The sequence below is a fragment of the Azolla caroliniana genome, unplaced genomic scaffold (genome assembly GCF_043228905.1).
Source record: "Azolla caroliniana isolate FFs.n. ecotype wild unplaced genomic scaffold, voAzoCaro1.0.p SCAF_22, whole genome shotgun sequence".
NCBI classification, from domain to species: domain Eukaryota; kingdom Viridiplantae; phylum Streptophyta; class Polypodiopsida; order Salviniales; family Salviniaceae; genus Azolla; species Azolla caroliniana.
This window is the reverse complement of record NW_028230457.1, coordinates 6217962-6244869: the sequence shown is the minus strand read 5'-3', so window position 1 is coordinate 6244869 and position 26908 is coordinate 6217962. Positions and strand designations below refer to the sequence as shown.

Sequence of the window (26908 nt, the reverse complement as noted above, 5' to 3'; positions counted from 1 at the left end):
TACACTAACTTGGGATCCTGGAGAACTGTATTGGAAGGTGAGGATGCAAGATAACATCAAATATGTGCCGTTTTTTCAGTATTCTGTGAGGATTGGTAGGAAAGTATTAGCTGCTAGATCATGGAAAGAACCAACTGCAAATATTGTTTGGAGACGAAATGAACTTTCTCCACAACATCTTAAACAATTTTGGAAATGGTTATGGGGTATAAAGATGAGTAGGAAAATTGTTGGTTTTCGATGGTTGTTGGTTCATAATGCTATACCAGTTAATGGGTGGCGAAAAGGAAATGTAGACAAGATGTGTCCTTTTTGTACAGATGTAATAGAGACTGCTAAACATTGTTTGTGGAGTTGTGGTTTTGCTATGGATATATGGAAACAAATTATAAAATTTTTAATTCCAATATATCCTAGAGCAGTGTACACATGGGGTGCAGTATTATGGGCAGCGGTACATGATAAACCGATGGAATATGAACATGAGGAGGTTGCGGATGCTATTATGGTGAGGCATGGTATGATGGAAAATTTTTTGATCCCTCCGAATCCACAAATACAAACTGATAAACCTCAAATATGGCAATTGGTAAGCAGTATTACAATTTGGTATATTTGGAAGGCTCGATGTTTGAAGGTATTTCAAAATATGACTGAAAGACCTGCTCAAATAATCTCCGGAATTTGGATAGAGATTGTACATAATCTTAGAGGGATTTTGGATGGTATAAAAGGTAATACGCATCAAGCGGAGCTTAGGCGGGTGGAGTTTCATGCCATTTGGGACATAGGTATATTTTATAGACGGTATTTTGGTAAGGTGGAGTGGTTCTACTCAACACCAAAGTGCTTACTCAAGCCAATGGTTAGACTTTAGAAAAATATAGGGGATCGGTATAGCTTGTATGTTTAGCCTTATGGCGGTTTTCTAATACTAATGTAGTATCTTTTTTTTGAAAAAAAAAAAAAAAGTATTTGTTTTTTAAAAATGAATAAATTGATTGATTAATTAAAATAAGTCTCATAAACTCTCTCGACACTATAATCTATTAATGAATAATTGTTCTTTTTTTTGTGAAATAAATTTATTTAAATACATAAATATTTTATATATATTTTGCAAAACGAATGGGTTTTTAATACTTGGGGCCATTTCGTATTCTTGAATATTGAGAATATTGCGCATGGAGAATATCCCGAATATCACGCATGTGCCAATCTATGCATATATGTATTATCCAAACTTTTTTTTTTTTGTTGTTTTGCTCTTTTTGCACAGTGCATTGCACATAAGCACGATGCCAAGCAAAAATTACATCACTTCCTCTCACATCCAACATCGAACGTTCTACCACAGTACCATGGGTGCTTCACATCGTGCTCAAACTGAGACTGTTGTTACAGTTACTGTCATTACTGCCGCCATTGTTATGGGCAAGGGAGCATCTAAGGAGGAGGAGGAGGAGCTATTCCGGATCTAATGCCCATGATTTATTCTCATGAATGTTATTCTTGATTTTTTCTAGCTCGCCTTCACCTTGATTTGGTCGTGATGAAGCCCTTTGTTGATTTCTACATCCGACATTCTTGCCCTCTTCTTGGTAATGGTGTTGTTCTGAGAAATTCCCAGTTGCTTCTTGCCAACGTTTCGTGTGGGAGGAACTCGTTTCCATTGCCCCTGTGAGATCTCATCCGTTGATCTCCCACCATTATTGATGTCTAGTACTTTGATCCACACCCTTACCCTGCTCCATTCATCAATTAATTAGCTGTAAAAGTAACATACATATATATGACTAATCATGTGTATAATTTTAATTAATGTCACCACAAAAATCTATTAATTTGCTTAAAACATAACATGTATGACTAACCATATAATAATTAAGCTTATATAAAAATTAGATTAGCATAGCTCCATTCCTATTATATATCCTTATTAGCCACTAATCTTGATTCAAAATCATTATCCTCATGGAATGTTTGTTTTATTGTAACAACTCATTGAGAAATTTGCAATGTTGTTAACTTTTTGTATCTTAAAAAAAGCGTTTTACATCATAGTCAATAATGAATCCAATTTACCATACTTCGTGGGTGTTTACCAATCTCGAATGATTGAAAAATAGTTGAATGCGAATGCACGTATGGTACATAGTACATACTATGTCCCCAACACTCCCTCCCTCCTAGGCACATACATCATTTCTCTCTCTCTCTCTACTTATGCAATGGAGAGAGAATTCTTGACTATCGGGCACTAATGCTCTTGTCGATTACCATCATATTACATTTTGTGACCCAAAGCAAGTTAAGTTGGCTAGTGAATGTAAGAGAATTGTAAAACAAGTTTGGATCCTCGTCAAAGGAAGAGTACATATAGAGTATGATTTACATAAGAAAGAGTACATACATAAAGAGTATGATTTACACTACTACTACATGTGTATGTACATAAGTTGTATAGCTAGGACTAGGACTAGGACTAGTCTCTCTCTCTCTCTCTCTCTCTGACTGACTGACTGACTGTGGTGCGTAGTAGCGTAGGAATACCATCTCCATCTTCCGAGCAGAGAGCACGGAACAGAGAGCTAGCTATCAATGTCCTCTCTGTTTCTTCGGTCTCTTAGAACGACATGTCGACGCGCCCTCTCTTACTCCGTCGTACTTCTCTCTATTCTCTTTCTACCTTTTTTGGTTACAGAATTAATTCTAGTATGTACCTCGAAATGTTATATGTTTCATAATGTATCGGGAAGTACTGATGCATAATCTATAATGCTGATAAACCATGTCTGCTGCAATAAACACTTAAATAGATTGATGTTATATGAAGTAAAACATGACCTTTTATCCTGGGTTTCATGTTGATTAATTACAAAATAATGTGTACCAAATGATTTATGATCTATTATGATATGTTGGTTGGTGCTATTCAGTTTCTTTACGAGTTATTGTTGAGCATTATGTATGTATGTCTTTCCATTTCTTGGTCATTTCCATATTTCTTTTGTGCGTTTCATGTCCACGTTTTTGGTTGGGGTTTAACTGTTTCTCTTGATGTATAGAGGAACGACATAGCATGGACAGAGAATTTCGAGGAATTCAAATGGCATGGACATGGCAGTGGGTCAGACTTTAAGGTACAGTTTCCAAAATGTCATAGTGTTTGTCATTTTAATGTTCTAGAGGCAATAGAAATGTTATTGTTGTATTGGGATGCTGGATTTTGAACATGCTTTCGTCGAGATGGATTGGTAGTTGCATCAACCATTAGTCAGCGTATGAACAGTTAAATTTAAGACATCGTTTCCCTTATGAACATTTCATGGATAATCTAGATTGTTAGTAGAGATCCTGAAGCATGTAATGATATTCACCACTTATAATGGTTATTAGAGTATACTGACCAACTACATATTTATAAGGTTTGATATATACATAACTGCATTGATAAATAGAACGTAATGCTTGCAGGAGTCAAAAGGAAAGTAGAACCATGTGATCCACCTATGAAATCCATTTCATAATTGGTCAGTTTATGTCAATTGTTTGTAGCTGACAATTGTCATTTGTTTGCAATAATTCTTGTCTATCTCTTTTAGCACACAAATTTGTAACCATTGCTAAGAAACTTGGAACTTCCATTTTTCTATGGTTGAATTTTGACATTCTAGCTACACATTTGGTTACAAGGTTTATGGTATATTAGGTTATCATGAGGCCTAATATATATTCCCTTCAACGAGGTATATTGTTTATTTTATTCTTCACGATGATGTTGTTCAGCTTAATTGTAGCGTAAATCATCCTTAGATTTGGATTGGGGGGATATGGATGGCATGTCATGGTGGTGTGGTAGTATTTGACCGTCTCAAAACAAATTGTGTTGATTTCCTGAGTATAGAAAAGTAATGATATTTTGACAGGTTACATGGAACCCAAGCTGGTGTTTGCCTGTGGCTGGATTTTTAACATTATCTTCGTTATCTTTAATGGATCCTGCCATATGTGCATCCAATGATGATATGATGGTGAGGAAATAAGAGGATTTTTGTGCTCATTATTCACATGTAATGTGCTTTTCATAGTAACACAACATTTTAATGCAGAAAGAAAAGGATAACATCGAATCCCAGAGAAGTACTAAAAGAAAACCAAAGGTTATATTTGTTCTAGGTAAGTGAATCATCACATTCAAATAATTTGATTTAGCAGACAGAGAATAACCAGTTGAATGAAACAATGTAGAAAGCCAGCTAATAAACAAATGAGAGATAATATTTCTAATAAGGTTTGGATGTGCTCTTTAAAAATTTTATATTCCAAGGTTTAGTTGTATAAAAAGTCTCATGGACAACTGCTACGGGGCTGGATTTAAATAATCAAGATTTATTAAAATTTTGTTGTATTTTTTGTTTTCATATTTCCCCTTATTTATTTTGTTTGTTTTTTGCGCACTTCTAATTGACCATTTTTTCCAAGTGTTTGTATTTCTCTTTATGTCACTTTTCTCCATTCATTTTGATTCTAAAGCTGAAGTTGTGTAAGCCAATGCCTTTATGCATCTGTTTGTGGGGCTTCTATCACAGGTAAATTTAGGTAATGGGAACAACAAACTTGTGTGATTTATTATTGAGTTGTAGTCACTACTGAACTTACATTGGAGCTAGCTAATCCGAGTTTTGTTTACAAACAACAAAAGAGTGACCAGCCATGTTACCCTTTTTGTGATCATCAGTTCTAATAGAACTAGGCCAATGTTGTACACATTGGCCTTGATTATGCAATGGCACTGGAAAGGATAGTACTTGATATATGCCAGCTTAGTAGAATGAGAGTTTTTGAGATCCGAAAAGCATCAATCGAAGGATTTTGTTTCCCCTCTATCATCTGTTCTATCCCTTTCTTTGTGTTTCTGCATTTATTTGCATACTCCAATTCACCAACAGATGAATGGAGTTCTACACTACAGCTTGACTAGCAATGAATGTATCTTTACAAGTATCCTTGATTGTTCATGGCCATAAATATTCCAATAGTGCTTGCTGATTCAAGGATACTTGTAAGGGTACATTTATTGCTGGTCAGGCTGCAGTGTAGAACTCCATTCATGTGTTGGTGAATTGGAGTATGCAAACAGATGCAGAGACACAAAGAAAGGGATAGAACAGATGATAGAGGAGAAACAAAATCCTTCGATGGATGCTTTTCGGATCGCAAGAACTCTCATTCTACTAAGCTGGCACATATCAAGTACTATCCTTCTAATTCTATTAGAACTGATCATCACAAAAAGGGTAACATGGCTGGTCACTCTTTTGTTGTTTGTAAACAAAACTAGGATTAGCTAGCTCCAATATAAGTTCTGTAGTGACTACAACTCAATAATAAATCACACAAGTTTGTTGTTCCCATTGCCTAAATTTACCTGTGATAGAAGCCCCACAAACAGATGCATAAAGGCATTGGCTTACACAACCTCAGCTTTAGAATCAAAATGAATGGAGAAAAGTGACATAAAGAGAAATACAAACACTTCGAAAATATTGTGCATGAACAATCACTGTCTATGCTTCATTGCCATGAACAATCACATCGGCATAGAGAGACCATGGAAAGCCTAAAAAAACACTTAAATGTAAGCCATATTTGGTGCTTCTCCATCTTCACTTTTCATGATTTAAGCTATAGCTTTTCTCTCTTTTATATATATTTAGATATATATACATATATATATAGATTGATAGATAGATAGATATCTACCTACCTACCTATCTATTCTCATTAATTAGTGCTAAATGTTTAAATCTAAGTCTTGCACTAATATTGTATTAGTATAGTCATTAGGTTGGGGGGGTTCTAAGTACCTACTATATACTTCACTGCCTATGCTTCATTGGTATGTACATTGGGACAGACATTTAAAGTGGTTCACCTAAAAGGGTGCACTCATCAGGTCAAGAAAGATGCTAATATTGGGTTTAGGGTAGGATTTAGGGTTAGAGGATTTTGCGCTTATTAGTTTTTTGTACCTTGCATCCTATGTTTCAAGCTTGTTTTGGCAGTCTATGATCAGGCATATTCATGAGTTTTGTGATATTTATGTATACTCTTTGCATGGGTAGTACCTCTATTGGCCGAGCACCTGATTCTAATAGCATGATAGGATAGGATGTTGAGGATTTTATCCCCAATTCTTTATATAAGAACAATTCTTGGATTTTCTCTATTTCATTCCATGCACTAAGTGAGATATTGCCACCCCACACTTCCACTCCGTAAAGCAACACTTGGACCACCATAGCATTGAATAGCATCAATCTTACTTCCCATCCTTGAGCATCGCTTTGTCGATCCTCAAACATATAATAACTATTCCAACCTGCTTGAAGTCTAGACCCATAGCATACATTCCACCTATTTGTTGATGGGACATTAATACCAAGATATTTGAAGCTCTGTACCACTTGTATTGGCTCTCACTTGTATGTAAAAGTGGGTTAGTGTGTCTTGGCTGTATTGCCTTTATTCCGATCGTTTCTGTTTTGTCCATGTTAACAGTTAGTCCACTGATTTGACTGAATGTATCCAATACATCAAGTAAGTGTTGTATATCATCAAAAGTATATGATAATAAAACATCATCAGCATATAGGAATATAAAAATAAGCTCATACATGAGTTTTGGGCCATCCAATCCTTTTTTTGCAACCTTCTTTACTATTTTTTCAAGTTTATCAATGCATAGACCAAAGAGTATGGGCACCCTTGTTTGAGCCCCATGTTGCTCAAAAAGGACTCTGAGAAACCAATATCCATTTTCAATTCGCATCTAATTTGCTCATACAATCGTGCGACAGCTGTTCTATACTCTAATGGCATTCCGATCTCTATCATTCTTTTCCAAAGCTCTCTCCTTTGTATAGTGTCAAAGGCTTTCTGGAAGTTGAAGCCAAAATGGCCAATGAGACTGAATGAGAGATTATTACTTAAAATGTTGTCTCATCTTTGAGAACAAGAAACCATAATATATAACATAAATAAATAGAACTGCCTCAGCTACCAAGATCTTGTTAATTAAGCGCTTAAACATTCTAAGCTTAGCTACACTGAAACTTTTCCCTGCGGAAGATCTATATCTTGTTTCATTGTATGGCTTGTATTTTACTACTTTTTAAGGAAGATTTATACTGATTTGGATTTTGATGTATTCTCTTAGTTAAATTAATGTCTTAGGCTCCATTATCTTTGATCACATTTATAAAAGTAATAAGAACTCAAAATTCTGTTATCTGTGAAACATGGAGATGATATAATTTTATTATGTTAGAGGTATGTAAGAGGACGTTGGCAATTTTATACCACAAGGAAACTACAACCTGATTGTCATCGACATTGCACTTGTAAATTGTGGTATGGTTTGGAGGTGATATAATTTTATTATGTTAGAGGTATGAAAGATGAAGTTGGGAATTTTATATCACAAGGAGAATACAACCTGATTGTCATTGACATTCTCATGATCTAGATTTTTTCATGTTATGGCATGTTTTTGTCTCCCACTTTTTACTTTGTCTATTTCTTGCTTTTGGGGGACTTTTGTTGACTTGACATGGACTATTTCAAAAGCTAGACACAAACTTAGTTTTTATTTCCATTCAATTGGATGATGAAGTGGAGTTAGCTTTTTAATGTTATTTAAAATCTCTAAGTTGAAATAGCAGATCAATTGTGTTGGATATTATTGGCCAATTAGGGGGTACAAGTTGCATCTGAGCATAATGTTTTTGTGTATTATTTAATGTGGCTTATTTTTATACTTAAACATGATTTGAAATGTAATAAATTGTTGTTACTTCTTTCGCAAGGATATGCATTTCATAATATTATTTATTTATTTTCTTAAGTTTCTGATTGGTATTAAACAAATGCATTACTTTTCCTGTCATCAGGTGGACCGGGCAGTGGGAAGGGCACACAGTGTACAAAAATTACTGATAGTTATGGGTTTACACACTTGAGTGCAGGAGACCTCTTACGCAATGAAATCAAATCAGGATCCCAATATGGGTAAATCTCCCAATTTGATCACTAAAGAAATGCAAATTTGATTAATCATTTTTGTATTTTTGCAGAACCATGATTGCAAATACCATAAAAGAAGGAAAGATTGTGCCTTCTGAAGTTACTGTAAGATTGCTACAAAATGCCATGCAAGATAGTGGTAATGACAAGTTTTTAATTGATGGTTTCCCGAGGAATGATGAGAATCGAGCTGCATTTGAAAGTGTTGTAAGTAACTTAATCTTTAAATTTAAACAGAACAGTAAATCAAATTTGCTCGATTTTCTCATTATCATGATAACTCTTGACCATACGGTTTTGCTCAGACTGGGATCGAGCCTGAGTTTGTTCTTTTCTTTGATTGCTCTGAAAAGGAGATGGAACGGCGTCTTCTCAGTCGAAATCAGGTTCTTTTAGTGTAGTGGTTAAAAATGCTCAATCAGTTAATTTAAATGTTGGCTGATTTACTTAATACTTTTTGTGGGATATTGATGGCATTGATTGCACTTAGGGTCGTGCTGATGATAATATTGACACTATAAAAAAACGTTTCAGAGTTTTCATAGAGTCAAGCCTTCCAGTGGTGCAGCATTATGAGAAAAGGGGTAAAGTGCGGAAGGTAAATTAAATTTGATATTGTTGAGATATCTTAATGCTTATTGAACTCCTCATTTCGGGATTCTAAAAGATCTCTTTGAGTTTTTAGATAGATGCAAATAAAGAGGTTGAAGATGTTTTCCTTGGTCTTCAGCATCTCTTTATACCATTTATTGAGGTAATATACTATGTTCTAGATGTGCATAGTTTTGGTGCCTATGAAATTCTTGAAAAGTCATTTATTTTGGTAGGAGGAGTTGATTGCTTCCACCAAAGAGCTTTTGCTATGTATAGAATCTGGAGATTATGATGTTTATAAGAAACTATGTGATCCTGCATTGACTGCCTTTGAGCCAGAGGCACAAGGTCAGCTAAAACTACTCTTTTCTTGCTCTCTGAAGGATGAATGTTGATGCCAATGCCATGATTAGATTGATAGGACCTCTTGGTTCTTTTTCTATTTTCTAAGAAGTGAATTGAGTGATCTGGCATCAATTTGCCAGAATTTGTTGCTATGTGCAGATTAATAGTGTTTGCAAAATTTGGCTTTATGTGAGAATTGACATTATTTCAACGAAATTTCCTGTGTAGGTCATCTTGTGGAGGGGTTAGAGTTCCATAAGTTCTACTTTGATGCAAAAAAACATACTTCAAACTCTGACAACATGATACGTTCAAATATATCATCCCCTAAGGTTACACTCCTTGGTAATGATGTTGGTCTTGTAACCTACACAAGGTTGCGACAAAGTATTAATGGAAGAAATGCATCCGTGGAAGCATGCAATGAAACACGCATTTGGCAACGTCGTAAAGATGATCAGGGTGTTTGTGTATGGAAGCACGTTCATTTTCATAGGTCCAAGGCTCCTGCATAATACTTGTTCCTTTTCCATTATCCATTGTACAAGGGTTTGTCACAACTAATAGGTGATACTATCAGCAGTTGTTCAAGGGCATGCATGTGTTGTATCAATTGGAGGAAAATTTCATGTCGCTATGGTCTTTTGATTTTGACTTATAAAGGGGATATGCAATACACACCAATCATAATACAAAAGCTAAGAAGGTTTCAAACCGATGCATTTTATTTTTTCAATGAATAATCTAATGAAAAAAACTTGTTGTACACTACCTTCTGTAACATTGTGATTATTGACGCCTCTAGGGTTTCTATAAAAATAAAAAACTTAACTCTTCAAATGCAAGAGTATGTTTGTGTCAATGATTAATGTGGATATAGCCAATGATGCACAACAATTGAAATAGATATAGGCAATGGTGCAAACAATTGTTGTAGGTACAATCAATGATATAGTAAAAGTGCATAGCTAATAGTATACATACTCATTGACAAATAAAAATGGCGATGTCGAATAAATTGCATGAATGAAGTAGAGTGCATGCTGTTGTAATGTATAAATGCCATTGTTTTCTGGTTTGAATATGGAACATGAAATGCAAATGTTATAAAGGCAACTCATATGATTCAAAAACTTATGTCCATATAACATGAAACTTCAATTCCATTGAACAATATGTTAACCAAAATACACTAATAACTAGGGAGTTAGGCAACTTCAATTCATTTGGAGAAGTTGAGAAACATAATATGGTGGAGAACAAGACTCTTTATGAGCTGAATTAACATGTTACAACTCTATTCATGGACATCTTTATGAGAATTCACAGACCTTGAACAAGAAGCATGATTTGGAATGATATGACTTAAAACATCTTGTGCAAATTCGTTTGCTTCAAGATTAGTATGAATCATACTTATAAGTATCCAGTCAGTGGGCATCTTAAAAGCGTTAGCGGCGATCACTTGTAAACGATCAGGATCAAGGAGGATATGCTTTTGATGATCAAAAGTAGGTTCCCCTAAACAAGGCGCCATGTACGAATGCCGAGATAGCGCATATGCCTTTCCTTGGTGTATCGTGGGGTGATACATGATCAAGAAATCAAAGCATGTAAGAAATTGTGCCCAACAAGCTTGTCGACGATTTAAGACTCGAGCATTCTAGAAATACGTTAGGTTCTTGTGATCATTATAGACAATGATTTGATGGGGAGAACCTTCCAAGAAGTGGCGCCAATGCTCAAAAGAGTCTACAATAGCCAAAAGCTCCTTGTCGTGAATCTCATAATTAATTTCCGCAACTACAAAATTCCGCGAATGAAAAGCAACTAGATATAATAGCTTGTTTTCTTTGGGTTGTGAGAGGACACTCCCGAGTGCAAAATCGGATGCATCAACTTCCAAAATAAAAGGCCTGTCTTGGTAAGCATGGATCAAAATAGGAGCTGATGTAAACGCACATTTTAAGCTTTCGAATGCCTCAGCTGCACTAGAATTCCATATGAGTGGTTGGTTTTTCTGTGTTAATTATGTAAGAGGCAGAACCTTCTTTGAGTAGTTCCTGATGAATTTGCAGTTAAAATTTCGCAAATCCCAAGAAACACTGGACACCACAATAGGTGTTTCCCACTCTAGAATTGTTTGCACCTTTGCAGGATCCATAGATATTCCTTTTGGTGATACTATGTACCCTAGGAATTCCACTTGGTTGCGATCAAAACTACATTTCTCGAGTTTAGCATAGATACCATATTCTTGTAATCGTTGTAGTACTTGGTGTACATGCTCATCATGCTCTTCTTGAGTCTTGGAAAATATCAAGATATCATCCAAATAAATGATGGTGAATATATCCAAGAAGTCTCGAAAAATATCATTGGCCATATGGTGAAAAACCGCAAGAGTATTTGTGAGACTGAAAGGCATAACTATATACTCAAAATGCCATATCGAGTGTGAAATGTAGTTTTCCATTCATCACCCGGACGAATTCGAACTAGATTATAAACACCTCGAAGATCGATCTTTGTAAAGTATTTGGCTCCACTCAACCGCTCCAAAAGTGTTGGTATTAAAGGTAAGGCACACGTGTTTCGAATTGTGATTTTGTTTAATCCTTGATAATCTACGGCCAAATGACGCGATCCATCTTTCTTCTTGACAAAAAATATTGGTGCGCCAGTAGGGGATTTGGAATGACGAATAAATCCAATAGCTAAATTTTCATCAATATAGTCGCGAAGAACCTTGAGCTCTGTAGGTGATAAACTATAAATTGGTCCCCACGGTGGATCTTTTCCTGGTTCAAGATCAATAGGACAGTCGTAAGGTCGATGTTCTGGGAGTCTAGCAACTTTGTCCTTATTGAAAACATCTTGGAATTCTTGATACTTGGTTGGAAGTAAGGTACTTGACTTTTGTTGAGTTGGTGTTGGAATTGTTATTATCGCAAATATAAACATTTCTTCTTTCTGTCCCTCTTTGCGTAAGTTTTCCAAAGATATTGTTGAGATCTAATGGCACTCTAAATTTGGGTTATAAGCAGTAGGGAAATTTGATATATGGCTTTTCTTGGATTATAGGATAACTCGTTTCCTAGACAATCAATGTGGGGATTGTGAAGCTCAAACAAGGTAGACCAAGGATAATCGGATGCTCAGGACTATGTATGATATTGAATGAGGTGACACAAGCTAAATCACTGAGAACTACACGAACTAATTCAGACTCTTCAGTTATATCTCTAGAGGCAATGGGTCGACCATCTATGACTGTGACTGATACTAGACAATGCAATGGTTTTAATAAGATATTATATGTCAAGACAAAGTTTTTTTCCATGAAACAAGAGTTGGCTCCTGAATTTAAGAGAGCATATGCGAAGACCTGATGACATCTAGAGGTACTAAGCTCAACTTGTGCCGCAAAAACCCTATTAACTTGGTTCGATGAAATGGAACCATTACTATTGATTGACTCTACAAATTCTGGGTTATCCAACCAAATGGCTCCTAATTTGGCTGGATTTACTCGTTTAACACCTCATCTAGTTAGCTAAGTACTTCAAAACGATTTGAAGGTGTAGGGCTACTAGGATTGCTAGATGCAGTTGGAGAATTGAGATCCAATTTAGAACTAACACTTACTTGGTAAACTTGACGCCTAGGTCGATGAGGACAATTTATCGCTATATGTCCTAGACCACCACAATATAAACATAGGTAGTTCACTCAACGTCTATTAAAGGTCCTCGACGACATGTAGAATCGATTTCATTGGAGTAGGGCCACTTATCGGGTTAGAATTAGGGACCTGCATAGTTCCAGAAGTAGGTAGTGATTTCATCGATGCATATGTTTGCTCTAATCAAGGTCGAGATCATTGTTGATACTCGGAGCGTCGCTCAAATAATTGATTGTCACATCGAACAACTCGACTAATCGGCTCAGTAAGAGATTTTGGATCTTCATGAAAAGTAAGAAGCAAGTCTTTCACATCATTACTGTGGGTACGAGTGCTATGTGCGGAAACGTGTATGGATCTGTAGTCGGTACTGGATAACAAATAACACATACAGAAAATAGAATAGGCATGGAGACTTACACAGATGTGAGGACTTGGCCGGTTATTTCGTCCAGATTTACGATCAGTCGGCTATTGGCGTAAGTCATACAAAATACCTCGCAACTTGCCGTCAAGCTCGATAGGAGGGCAAGGGGTTTCATTTCTTCTTCGAAGTTGATCCCTTGTGACGAGAGCTCTGACAACACCCGACTGAAGGTGTTGATGTGGGAGGTTGCCGGATCGGTCTCTTTCATCTTCATGTTGAACAATTGTTTGATCAAGATCAGTTTCAAAGATGAGGACTTCTTCTCATAGATGGCCTCTAGCTTCTCCCACAATGAGAATGTTGTCGTCTCTTTCGCCATACTGAAATAGACGTATTCGGCTAGATGCATTAAGATGGTGGAGCGTGCGATTTCGTCCGTTGATCTCCATTCCTCGGCTGTCATTGAAGCAGGTTTTTCGCTGTGCCGAATGGCTTCGACCTATCTTCGAATGATTAGCACATCCTGCATCATCTCCTTCCACAAGGCAAAGTTTTTGCCATCGAATTTTTTGATTTCAACTCTTGTTCTGGATGTTGAAGCCATATTCTGTTTGTGAACTTGAGATTTTTGACCTGCTCTTTTCTTTCAGCTTCTTCTGTTGTCTGTTACTGCCAAACAACAAAGATTCGGCTCTAATACCAATTGTGGGTACGAGTGCTATGTGCAGAAACGTGTATGGATCTGTAGTCGGTACTTGACAACAAACAACACATACAGAAAATGGAATATGCGTGGAGACTTACACAGATGGAGCTTTAATGGATAGCTTCTTATTACTTCGTTCTTTTTCCGAGATTCGATACTCTGCTCGTCATCACTCATTACAATGTTAGGTATTCTTTTATATACTAAGCCCTAACTTATTAACGAGTTCACACTTGGACGGATACAATTTGGAAGGAGTCGGCCTTTTATGCCAACAATTACGAAGTCCTTGTTGAAATGGATACATCAATGCCTCTTCGTCCCAAGGAATGTCACATGCAAGAAGGAGAAAATCAGCCACATAGGCTTGAAGGGTAGATATGCGCGGAAACGTAAGACTTGTGTGTGAGGACCTGTCATATGTGTTCTGCCAACTACACAGAATGGAGGCAAGAAGATATAACAAAAGATAGACATGGTTTAAGATTTAATGGAAGCTATGTTATTGCATTTGTTCTCTCTCTCTCACTCTTTGAGACTCAATTTACAAGATGATCAAGAGGTTCTTCTTTACAACGTCAGGTTATTGCTTATATATTAAGCCCTAACTCTTTGGACGAGTTCACACTAGGATACAAATTGGAAGGAGTCGGCCTTTTATGCCAGCAAACTCCCCCGTAAAAGGACTAATCTTTTCGGCACGTACAAGTGTTTGGGGTTATCTCTCCGTAAACCTAGATTAAAATATTAATCTAAATTTATATTTACAAGTCAGTCGGCACATGGCTGAGTCGGCAACGATGTGTTCAATTTTTAGCCTGGTTCAACTAGTCAATCAGATTGACTTGTTTGAGTCAATCAATTCGACTTACCTTTTGCTTCACGTTCGGTATTCTTCTGCTCGGTCGTTTCTCACAATCCCATCTTTGTCCTTAGTGCTCTAAAGCATTGATTTGGGAGTGGCTTCATCATGTAATCGACAAGGTTCCCCTCGGTGTCGATCTTCCGAACTTCGAGCTTCTTCTCGGTTATGAGCTCCTGGATGTGATGATACCGCACCTCAATATGCTTTGTCTTTGTGTGATAGACAACATTGTTTATGAGGTGTATTGTGCTCTGTGAGTCGCAATAGATGGTTGTCATTGGTCAGTCGATTCAGCTTGTAGATGAGAAGTCAACAAACAGTCGGTGCAACCAAATCGCTTCCTTCTCTGCCTCTAATGTTGCTATGTACTTAGCCTTTGTGGCTGACATGGGCATGCACTCTTGAAGCTTCGACGTCCATGATATCGCACCACCACCATAGGTGAAAATATAGCCTGATGTTGACTTCCGATTGTCCATATTATTGGCATAGTTGGAGTCAGTGTAGCCTTCCACTTCGATTGAGGTTGTCAAACCGAAATTTAGTTGTGTATTCACGGTTCCTTTTAGATACCTAAGGATGTGCTTGATGGCCTCCCAATGCTTCCGTCCTAGGTTTGACATGTACCGGCTGACCACCCCTATGGGATAGGCTAGGCTACCATTGCGTACATGATACTTCCTACGGTCGATGTGTAGGGTATCTTTCTATTAAGCTCTCTCTCCTTGTTCGTTGACAGAGAGTCTTTGTCCAATAGTCAGATCGACGTCGGAAGCAATGTTGGTGCTGGCTTCGCATTTTCCATGTTGAAGAGCTTCAACACCTTTCGGATATTGTCTGACTGGGAGAGTTAGAGAGTCTTGGTCGTCCGATTTCACTCGATCCTCATGCCCAATATGTGATGGGTTTCTCCGAGTTCCTTCATCGCAAACTTGTCATGAAGGTTCCGCTTCAACTTTCCGATCTCTGCTTGATTGCTTCCTGCAATCAACATGTTGTTGACATATAGGATTAGATAAATCCTAGACTCGTCGGCCAGTTGCCGAATGTACACGCATGGGTTGGAGTCCGATCGGTGCTATCCAAGCTACCTGATGTAGGAGTCAAACTTCTGGTACCACATCCTTGGCACTTGTTTCAAGCCATAGAGACTTTTTTTCAGGCGGCATATGATGTGACTTTCCTCCCCCGTTGTCGGGAAGCCTACCGGTTGAGACATGTAAAATGTCTTCTTCCAGATCTCCGTGTAGGAACGCTGTCTTTACATCTAGCTGCTCTAGGTCTAGGTCTTTTGTCGCCACCACTCCTAGTAGGAGTTTGAGGGTGGTCATCTTGACTATTGGTGAGAATATCTTGTTGTAGTCGACCCCATGTTTTTGTTTGAACCCTTCTGCGACAAGCGGAGCTTTGTACTTGGGTTTCTCTGAGTCAGATGTATATTTGTATTGGAAAACCCATTTCCAAGGTAGCGGCTTTCTTCCAACTGGTAGTTCGACCAGTTCCCATGTCTCATTCTTGTGAATGGAGTCCATTTCGAATTTCATGGCTTGTAGCCATGTTTTGGCATCTGGTGCGGCCATGACTTCTTCATATATGCTTGGTTTGCTTGGATCCATGTTGTTGACGTAGTCGAGGCCCAGTTGATAAAACTCTGTAGGCCTTTTGACTCATCTAGATCTCCTGAGTGCCAATTTTGTTTTTTCAAACTCTTCAGTTGGTTCATCCGGCTAATCGGTATTTTACTTGAATTGTCTTTAGGAGTCCTGTTGTATGACCTGCCTCCATGTTGGGAGTCCAGCGGTGTTGTGTTGTTCCTCTTGGGTACTTGATCGACTCAAATATGTTTGTCCCTTGAGTCGTATCCGGTGTTTTGGTCGATTGACCTCTGCCGACTCGTCAATGGTGAGTCCCATAGATTTTCGCCGAATGTCCTTAGTAAGGATTTGGCTAATTGTTTCGTCTAGATTTAGCCTAGGGCTGCTATTGGCAAATGTCGTACAGAAGACCTCCCAACTCGCCGACAAGCTCGACAGGAGGGCAAGAGCTTTAACTTCTTCTTCGAAGTTGATCCCTTGTGAGGAAGGTTTTGACAACACCCGACTGAAGGTGTTGATGTGAGAAGTAGCCGGATTGGTCTCTCTCATCTTCATGTTGAACAGTTGTTTCATCAAAATCAGTTTTGAAGATGATGACTTTTTCTCGTACATGGCTTGTAGCTTCTCCCACAATGGGAACGTTGTCATCTCTTTTGCCATACTGAAGTAGAAGTTTTCGGCCAAATGCATTCGGATGGTGGAGCGTGCGATTTCGTCTATAGATCTCCACTCTTCGATTGTCATCGAGGCAGGTTTTTCATTGTGTCGAATGGCTTCGACTTGTCTTCTGATGATCAACACATCCTGCATCATCTCCTTCCATAGGGCAAAGTTTTTGCCATCGAATTTCTTGATTTCAGCTCTTGTTCCGGATGTTGACGCCATGTTCTTCTTTGAAAGTGAGATTTTATTGACCTGGTCTTTTTCCTTTCAACTGCTCTGTTGTTTGTTGCCGCCGAACCACAAGTCACTCTGATACCAATTGAAGGGCATATATGCGCGGAAACGTAAGTGTGTGTGTGTGTGAGTGTGTGAGGACCTATTGTATGTATTTAGCAAACTACACAGAATGGCGGCAAGAAGTTATAATAGAAGATAGACACAGTTTAAGCTTTAATGGAAGCTCTGTTATTGCATTCGTTCTCTCACTCTCTGAGACTCGATTTACAAGATGATCAAGAGGTTCTTCTTTACAATGTTAGGTTATTGCTTATATACTAAGCCACAACTCTTTGGACGAGTTCACACTAGGATACAAATTGGAAGGAGTCGGCCTTTTATGCCAACAAGGCTGAGGCTGGGCAATCCCCTTGTTGTTGTCAAGATTCGAACTCTTGACACGACCATGTTATAATCTAGTATTATGAGTTAACCAAGATATCTAGTACATGGTTATGTATGTAATTGATCCTTATTATTTTGCTAGCATCATGTGCATAGTTGCTCCCTTGTAGTATTTACACTTGACACATGCATGCATACCTACATGCTCTATTGTAGATTCACATGTGTGCAACAAGTATGCATGCCATGTAGTATAAATAGAGGAGTTCACCTTGAAGGAATTCAAGGTGAACAACACCAGTTATGGAGTCTTTCCTTTAATACTATGTTCTTTCTTGTCCATTTGGTTATCTTCTTGCTTGTCTCTTGAGCTTATGATCCGTGACAGTTTGTTCACCTTCCCATCCTCATAGCTCTCCCTCTCATAAGCCATAGCTATGTCCGACTCAACTAGTGAGTTAGGCCAAATAATGGTAGCCTTACGACAACTACAACTTGAAAATGAAGCTCTTCGAAATTCTTTACAAGAACTTCAAGTCGGTACCTCCCTATCCTCACAACCCCCGAACCCTAGTCTCCCACAACAACCTAGCCTAGAGCCCGATCTTCTACCAACATCTAGCCTAGCTTCGTCACAGTTTCTTGAGCCTAAGGTTAGCCTCCCAGAAAAATTTGATGGAATGAGGTCACGTTTCCGAGGGTTCATCAACCAAGTTCGACTTATCATTCGGTTACAACCTCAACGTTATGGAGATGGTCTTCGACAAGTCGGGCTTGTGGGCACCCTTCTCTCCGGTCCGGCCCAAGCTTGGTTTGCACCATTGGCAGAAACCTCGTCACCTCTATTGGAGGACTTTCCCGCCTTCCTCGCCGAGTTAGAGGCCACATTTGGAGAGACGGACCAACGACGTACAACTCTTAACAAGATTTATGCACTCGAACAAGGTTCGCGTGCAGCATCGGTCTATGCTTCAGAATTTCGACAACTAGCATGCGACGTCAATTGGGATGATCAAGCTTTAGCTGATCACTTTCGGCGCGGCCTTTGAAGCAATGTCAAGAATCTTCTCTTAAACTTTCCGGAACCCACCTCGTTATCCCAAGTGATTTCACAAGCAGTCCATTGTGACAATCGTCTTTTCGAATTTCGCCAAGAAGAGTGCCAGACTTGGGTTCCACCTCATTCACTTCCACACCATGCCCTGGTCATACAACCCCAGGCATCCTCACACTCGCCTACTTTGGCAGATGCTCCTGTCCCCATGGAAATTGATCAAGCCCGATTTCGACCATTGACTGATGTTGAACGACAATTTCGGCGGGCTAATGACTTGTGCATGTATTGTGGCGCCTCCGGTCATGTCGTTCGCCATTGTCCTAGGAGTACTCACCCACAATTCCATCGAGCTAATGGACCCCAACATCCGGAAAACGACATCGTTCGGTTGCAGTAGGAGCCATGCAACTGGACATCTCCCATCGCCCACATTCTCTTGGTTCCATTGCTGGACCATCATGCAATTTCACATTGGAGGTATGGCTTTCGTTTAACTCTAGTTCCATTCAGTCTGTTCCTTTACTTGATTCTGGGGCATCTTCTTGCTTCATCGACGTCGCGTTTGCCCAAGCACATGGCGTACCTGTCGTTGGCCTCTCAAAACCCATTCCAGTTGAAGCCATCGACGGGTGCGTCCTCTCGTCAGGTGCAATTACTCAAGCTACAATCCCATTAGGGCTTCGGGTGGGCTCACACCAGGAGGAGCTTGCCTTTTACCTCATCGCATCTCCTCGACATCCGATCGTCTTAGGACTAACGTGGTTGGAGGCGCACAATCCAATAGTGGATTGGTGCAACCGCTCGATCACATTTAGCAAACCAAGATGCTCGTGCAAAAGTATGAAGGTAAATTCAGTTTCCTATCCTTCAGAGACGGTCGACTCCGAATTGACTACCCCATCATTGGTCCAGGATGGGTTTGTTTGTGGCGCCATTTCTAACACACTCCATGTTATTCCTGAAAAATACCAACACTTCTCCGACGTATTTGAAAAATGTAATGCTGATCGTTTGCTTGAACACCGGCTCTACGACTATCCGATTGATCTTCAAGAAGGTGCGTGTTCACCATTTGGTCCTCTATATGCGTTGTCTGCACAAGAGTTGAAGGCCCTTTGTGTGTATCTCAATGAGAACCTCGAGAAAGGATTTATTCAACCTTCTAAGTCACCAGCCGGGGCCCCCATTTTATTTGTGAAGAAGAAGAACGACTCTCTACGCTTATGCGTCGACTACCGAGGTCTCAACAAACTCATTGTGCGCAACCGCTATCCACTACCTCTGATCCCTGAACTCCTTGATCGGCTCCGAGTTACGCGTGTCTTCTCCAAAGTTGATCTGTGTGGAGCGTACAATCTAGTACACATCAAGCCGGGGGATGAATGGAAAACCGCATTTCGAACACGGTATGGGCATTTCGAATACAAGGCAATGTCTTTTGGTCTTACTAACGCTCCCGTAGTTTTTCAACATATGATGAACGATATATTCCGGGAATATCTTGATCTTTTTGTTGTCATTTACCTTGATGATATTCTCATTTTCTCACCAAACATGGAGGAGCACACTCGCCAAGTCCGATTAGTTCTTGCCAAACTTTGCGAGCATGGCCTTTATGCCAAAGGCAAGAAATGCGAGTTCAACCATACCTCAATTGAATTTCTGGGCTACATGATCTCGCCCACTGGCATCACCATGGATATGAAGAAGGTCTCTATCATTCAGGCGTGGGCGACTCCAAGGCGACTTAAAGATGTGCAATCCTTCCTCGGCTTCGCAAATTTTTACCGTCACTTCATCAAGGGGTTTTCCACCCTAGCACAACCTCTTATCACTCTCACCCATAAAGGCACTCCATTTTTATGGACCTCGGAGGCGCAAAATGCGTTCGACTCACTCAAACACGCATTCATCACTGCCCCGGTGCTGCTACATGCCGACCCCACAAAACCCTTCCAAGTCGAAACCGATGCCTCTGACTTTGCCATGGCGCCATCTTATCCCAGGCAGATGACAACAACCTAATGCACCCAGTGGCTTACTATTCTTGAAAATTTACGGCATCCGAAATCAATTATCCCATTTACGACAAGGAGCTTGCTGCTATCATTGCTGCCTTTGAAGAATGGAAACCCTACTTGGCCGGCGCACAACATCATGTCCAGGTAGTGATTGATCATAAAAATTTAGTTTATTTTTCCACCACTCGTACTTTGAATCAAAGGCAGGGCCGAGCTAACCTTGCACTCCGCCCTAGGGATGCTGCTTATGCTCAACAATCTAGATGTTTGTTGAAACCCGACCAATTGCATCTTTTTGCCACTTGTATTTCTTTACTCCAACAAATCACTGATGCATCCAAGACCGATGCGTTCACCAACGAGATTCGAGATAGTCTGCAAAACCCCTCCAAGGCGACCAAAAGGAAGGATCTTGACACCTTCACCATACAAGAGGGTTTGTTGTTCCGAGATCATCTCTTGTACGTCCTAGAGGGCCCATGTCGCACTCGGGTGTTGCGGGAATGCCACGATGACCCACTTGCAGGTCATTTCGGGGTCGCGAAAACCCTCGAGCTAATCTCTCGGGGGTATTGGTGGCCACAACCATGGAAGTTGGTCAAAGAATACATAAAGATTTGTGAGGTTTGTGCTTGCTCCAAAGCCATTCATCATCGGCCATACGGCTTACTACAGCCGCTTCCATGTACTCGTCGTCCTTGGGCCTCTATCTCTATGGACCTGATAACTAATCTACCCTTGGTCAATAACTATGACTCGGTGTTGGTCATTGTCGATCAGTTTACGAAGATGGCTCACTTCACTCCATGCTCCAAAACCATTTCTGGAGAAGGAATGGTGCATCTACTACTCAACAATGTGGTACGCTTGCATGGACTCCCCGATGATGTCATCTCGGATCGCAGACCCTACTTTGTCTCTCACTTCTGGAAGCGCCTGCTACAAACTTTAGGCATCTCTGTCAAGTTGTCCTCCGCTTATCACCCCCAAACTGACGGGCAAACGGAGCGTGTCAACCAAATCCTTGAGCAGTATCTTCGGTGCTCGGTTAGTTACCAACAAGATGATTGGGTCAACTTACTTTCGCTCGCGGAATTCGCCTACAATAATTCTGTCCATGCATCGACTGGCGTCACTCCCTTCTTTGCCAACTATGGTTTACATCCTCGCTTCAACATTTCCCTTCCTACCACTTCCGTGAACCCTTCGGCGGAGGATCACGCCCGCATTTTGGAAGAACTACATCATGATTTATCCTTGGAGCTTAGTCTTGCTAGTGAACGATACAAGAAGCAGGCTGATCGCCATCGATCTTCCACTCCACACTTTGTCGTTGGAGACATGGTCTGGTTGTTACGTCGACACATCTCTACTACGCGTCCATGTGCGAAACTTAATTACAAGAAGTTGGGACCATTCCGTATCATCGAGTGCATCAATCCCGTCGCCTTCCGGCTCGCCCTTCCATCCCACTTCCAGATTCACGATGTTTTTCATGTCTCCCTCCTCGAACCCCATTATGCTTCACAACTCCTAGGATGTCAGGCCCCACCACCACCACCTGTGCAATTGACGACAGGGGAGGAATACGAGGTCGACCAAATCCTTGACTCGCGTTGGCACCGTCGACACTTGCAATACCTTGTCCTATGGAGGGGTTACCCCATGTCTGAGGCCACGTGGGAACCATCGGCAAATTTACAAATGCCCTAGAGGTCGTCCAAGATTTTCATCACCGATATCCCCACAAACCAGCGGCCGATTTGGGAAGGCGGCGTAGGAGGGGGGATAATGTCAAGATTCGAACTCTTGACACGACCATGTTATAATCTAGTATTATGAGTTAACCAAGATATCTAGTACATAGTTATGTATGTAATTGATCCTTATTATTTTGCTAGCATCATGTGCATAGTTGCTCCCTTGTAGTATTTACACTTGGCACATGCATGCATACCTACATGCTCTATTGTAGATTCACATGCGTGCAACAAGTATGCATGCCATGTAGTATAAATAGAGGAGTTCACCTTGAAGGAATTCAAGGTGAACAACACCAGTTATGGAGTCTTTCCTTTAATACTATGTTCTTTCTTGTCCATTTGGTTATCTTCTTGCTTGTCTCTTGAGCTTATGATCCGTGACAGTCGTGACGTTCAAATCTTATTAATAACTGTTCTCACGCTATTGGTATCTCCAAAACAAGTTGGGAACTCTTTAATAAACTCATCAAAATTTTCCAAAATAGGGCACTTTTTCTCGAGTAATGGCGTGAACCAAGCCAATTGTACCAGTCAATAGAGTTCCGACCAACCCTACTCGTGCCAAATCTATTGGATATTGAGTGGGATGCATTTGAAATACTAGACATACCTGATTTAGAAATCCTCGAAATTGTGATCGAGTACCATCAAACTTTGACGGGAGACTTAGCTTGAGTTTTTTTGTCGAATTTGGTGCTTTTAATGCTTGTTGTCGCAATGTTTTTAATGCCGCTTCAAGTTGGTGAACCCTTTGAGTTAATTCCTCATGTTGTTGAGCTTTCTCGACATTCATTTGTTGTAAATCCCTGAGCAGCCTTTGATTCTCTTGCTCCAAGGCCATGAACTTGGTGCTCAAGCTTTCAAGATCACCTAGAATGCGCATGTATATTCTTGTTCACTTACTGTTGCCATGGTGATGAGAAGATAGGATGAGAGGTTCCTTGGAAAAAAATTACAATGAAGAAGGTTAGGGATTCCAGTTCAAACTGTCAGGGCCGTAGCCAAAGACAAGTTTTAAATGAAGAAAAGAACGAGAAGTAGAAAATAAGAGAGGAAAGAGAGAGAAATAAGATATTTAAAATGTATCAACAATGAGAACAAGGGTTACAAGAGTATGCCGAAGACTGGTGTTGAACTGAAATGGTTAATCAATACATTGATATATGTTTATATAGCATGTTTTGGATACATGCATGCTCGCCAGCTCATAGGCACGCATGCTCACCATTTGTCATTCATGCAAACATAACACTTGAGAATCATGTGTTAGCCTATGCGGTGGCGACATTTCATAATATTATATATGTTTATTCCTGAACTAATATAACAATTATGTAATATAATGTATCCTAATGGTTGAAGCTCCACATCATCTTTGAGTAGGTCATGGGTTCGAATATATCTATTAATTTGAAATGTTGTATGTCTTGAGACAACAAGATCGACGTCAATGCTATTGGATTTTGTGTATGTATTTCCAATCGCTAGAGTAGAGAAATCTAGGCATGTACTCGAAGAGACTAATGAAAACTCTTCATCCCCATTTTGTCTATAAACATAAGATCTATTAGGGTTCTAGTAGTACAATGTTGAAAACTAAAATATCACAAGGAAATAACAAGGCACACATCCTATCCCACAAACTAAAGGAAATTAACTCGGTCCTTGATGGTGATTAGCATTGAAACCCACCCATAACTTCTCGAACCTCTGTCAAGAGGAGCTTGACTTGCTACCTTGTTGAATTTAGAGACCTTTGCACCGACTTTGACATCTTTAATAACCTTGTGGAATTTATTCATGGAACAAGGGAATATTGAATATTGCTACTTTGAATTGTTAAGGGAACAATTCAAAGTCCTTCGGACAATAAGAGGACATCCCTTTCCTCTACCCTCGGTTTTTTTTAAAATATTTTCTTGAACTCATTATCTACTTGGTGAGACCATAGTACCTGGTAGAAACATGAATGGAGGAAACAAGGAAATAGAATAAACTTCTCTTTCATCAAAATACTGTATAAGGTGTTAATGTGTTATACATAACACAGAAAAGCACATAAATTGTTTATTGCTCTCATTTTACTTCAAGCTAATAAATAAATACACTCATTTTGGCATATGCTAATAGATCTAAATATATACAAGATTGAAATGTTAACCTAAATCATTGTTACCTCTCTCCCCTAAGTGATATCTATATCTTCACCATGTTTGAAAACTACATGGGTAGGTGTCCTTGTTCTAGGTAATATGTAACATTTATTGGAAGTATTGGCACCCACTAGTGACTATAACATGGAAAAGAAATTCCACTCCACTTCAGAAGTCACGAATCACTAATGCAAAAAGCGGGGAACCATAGGAACCATTTTTTTAACAAAGTTACTTATCAAAGCTTGTCAAATTCTAAAAAGAAAAACCATAAAAGGAAACACATGTCCTCCTTCCACAAAACAATAGGAAACAACCATTGGGCTTCACAAATGAGAAACAATCCGTTCGTGCTTTTATGAGTGAGACAATGATTACAATGAGTTACATATGTGCATTTTTAGGCTTATCTTTTGTGCAAAATATATTTATGTTATGATGGATGTCTCTTCTATCACTATGCTATTGTTTATAGTGTATAAGGCTTATATTTGAAAAGAATGTGAGTGATTGAATTTCAGAATTTCACAAATGAGATGAAAAATACTTTGTGAGGACATCATAAAATAGTAAGAATTATGTTCTATATTATTGTACCAACTTAACATTTATGTTTTAACATGATAATTGTAGACTAGTTGCATAATGAATGAAATTTGGTTGTGATATGTCATATGGCTAGTTTGATAAAAATCTTATGGGTGTTCATGTGAGTTCTTGTTATGTAGTTTCAATAATGAGTTTATTTCATGTGATTTTAGTACTTGCTTCTACTAAGCTCATTTTAAGTTTCACTTGTTCTTTATATACTTTAAATGGCTCATCTTCTCAAACTCATGCACCAATTGACTCATCTTCTATTAATGTTGGTCATGAGCCCACAAGCATGCTAAGAAAAAGGTAAAGTACATCATGGACGAATGTTCATTCATATTGTTTATGGATAATGGCACATCTAGATGATGATGTCATCATTGTCATGTTTGCTACTATAGTAAAACATCTTCTCGTAGGCGATCCAAACCAAAACTCAAGTATTTCACAACCTATTCAATCTTCTATAGAGTTTGCTAAAGTATTGCATGTTTTCCAAGTTTGGTCAAAATTCAAACTTTTAAAGAATTTTTCTAAAATGTTAGAATTAGCCTTTAAAGCTAAAAAATGTTTAAAAAAATAATTAAGTGTACCCTTAAATCATTAAACCTTTTAAACCACAACTTCTAACCATTAAGCCAATAAAGGCTCGAATTGAACCAAATCATTGACTCCAAACCTACAAACCGTCAACAAAAACTTGGACTTGAATTGAACTGAATCAAACTGTTTAAATCGTTAAGTAGTTAAGCCATGATGTTGCAGTTCACCTCACTTCAAACCAAATCATTGCAGATTGCTAGGCTTAATCGATTTGTGCTAAACCGGTTGGGGAATTAGTTTGGTAAGGCTCATGCCAAACTGAAGTGAGCTCAAACCTGTTAAGGAAGCTAAACCACCAGGTTGCCAAACTATTTAAAAACGGTTTAACGGCTCAGTTCCAGCTTGTGCCGGGTCATTGCCAACTCCTAATCCCAAGTAATGTTTAAACTTTATGCTTTCTACTTTTTTATTGGAATTATAAATATCATTTATTTTTAAGTAGATTTGTCAATTTCAAATAACCATATTGAAAAAAATTAAACATTAAGCTTGTTGAAAGCACTCATCACTCGTTCTCGAGTGATGCCGAGCCACCTCAACCATAATACATCCAAATGATAATAAGTCTAGAATTAGGAGCTTAATACGGGTAAATAATAAAAGTCTCATTTTTTATTCACAATGAGAAAATTGAGTACTTCATAAGACTTCCTCCAATTGGCACCGACAAGGATCCTTTACAATGGTGGCATGATAATGAATACACAATGCCACCACTATATAGGATGGCATATGATTACCTTGTAATACGAGAATAATGTATTCGTGCTGAAGAGGTTAATTCAGCAGCAAAAATGACCTTTAATCACAGGAGCAAGCAACATTCATGCACATTTAAAGCTGAAATGTGTATTGGATCATGGATCGTAGTTTTAGAAGAATCTAATGTTCTATTGAAATATAATTCTTAGTTGTCCCTGAATCACATGACTATACATTGACCCTGAAACCATCGCTGATGTTCTAGTCACTAGCCCTTCCTTGACCACGAGAAATTATACATGCGAACACAGCTGATATGGCCTTACCCTTGCAAACGCCGAGAACATGAAACTCCATTACCATGCCTTTCTTTAGCAATCTCAAGATATATAGGAGAGAAATAATCCCCAAAGTACTCCATTACCATGCCTTTCTTTAGCAATCTCAAGATATATATATACATACCTCTATCCAAGATTGCATCCT

At 39.0% G+C, this 26908-nt stretch overlaps 1 protein-coding gene across 1 annotated transcript; it reads left to right on the top strand.

Annotated features, from left to right (window-relative positions):
• The first annotated feature begins 2528 nt into the window (after positions 1–2528).
• LOC147849886 (uncharacterized) lies at positions 2529–9763 on the top strand. The gene is made up of 11 exons (XM_087337139.1): positions 2529–2664; positions 3069–3143; positions 3930–4034; positions 4113–4179; positions 7956–8073; positions 8139–8295; positions 8394–8474; positions 8579–8686; positions 8774–8842; positions 8916–9030; positions 9256–9763. Exons 1-11 carry the CDS (start codon positions 2602–2604, stop codon positions 9540–9542), a joined length of 1245 nt encoding a protein of 414 aa, XP_087193265.1. The 5' UTR covers positions 2529–2601; the 3' UTR covers positions 9543–9763.
• Positions 9764–26908: the final 17145 nt, after the last annotated feature.

Coding starts and splice junctions, on each gene's coding strand:
- LOC147849886 (XM_087337139.1), top strand. CDS start 2,602: ATGTCCTCTCTGTTTCTTCGGTCTCTTAGAACGACATGTCGACGCGCC. Junction 2,665..3,068: donor GCGCCCTCTCTTACTCCGTC/GTACTTCTCTCT, acceptor CTTGATGTATAG/AGGAACGACATAGCATGGAC. Junction 8,475..8,578: donor GTCTTCTCAGTCGAAATCAG/GTTCTTTTAGTG, acceptor GATTGCACTTAG/GGTCGTGCTGATGATAATAT.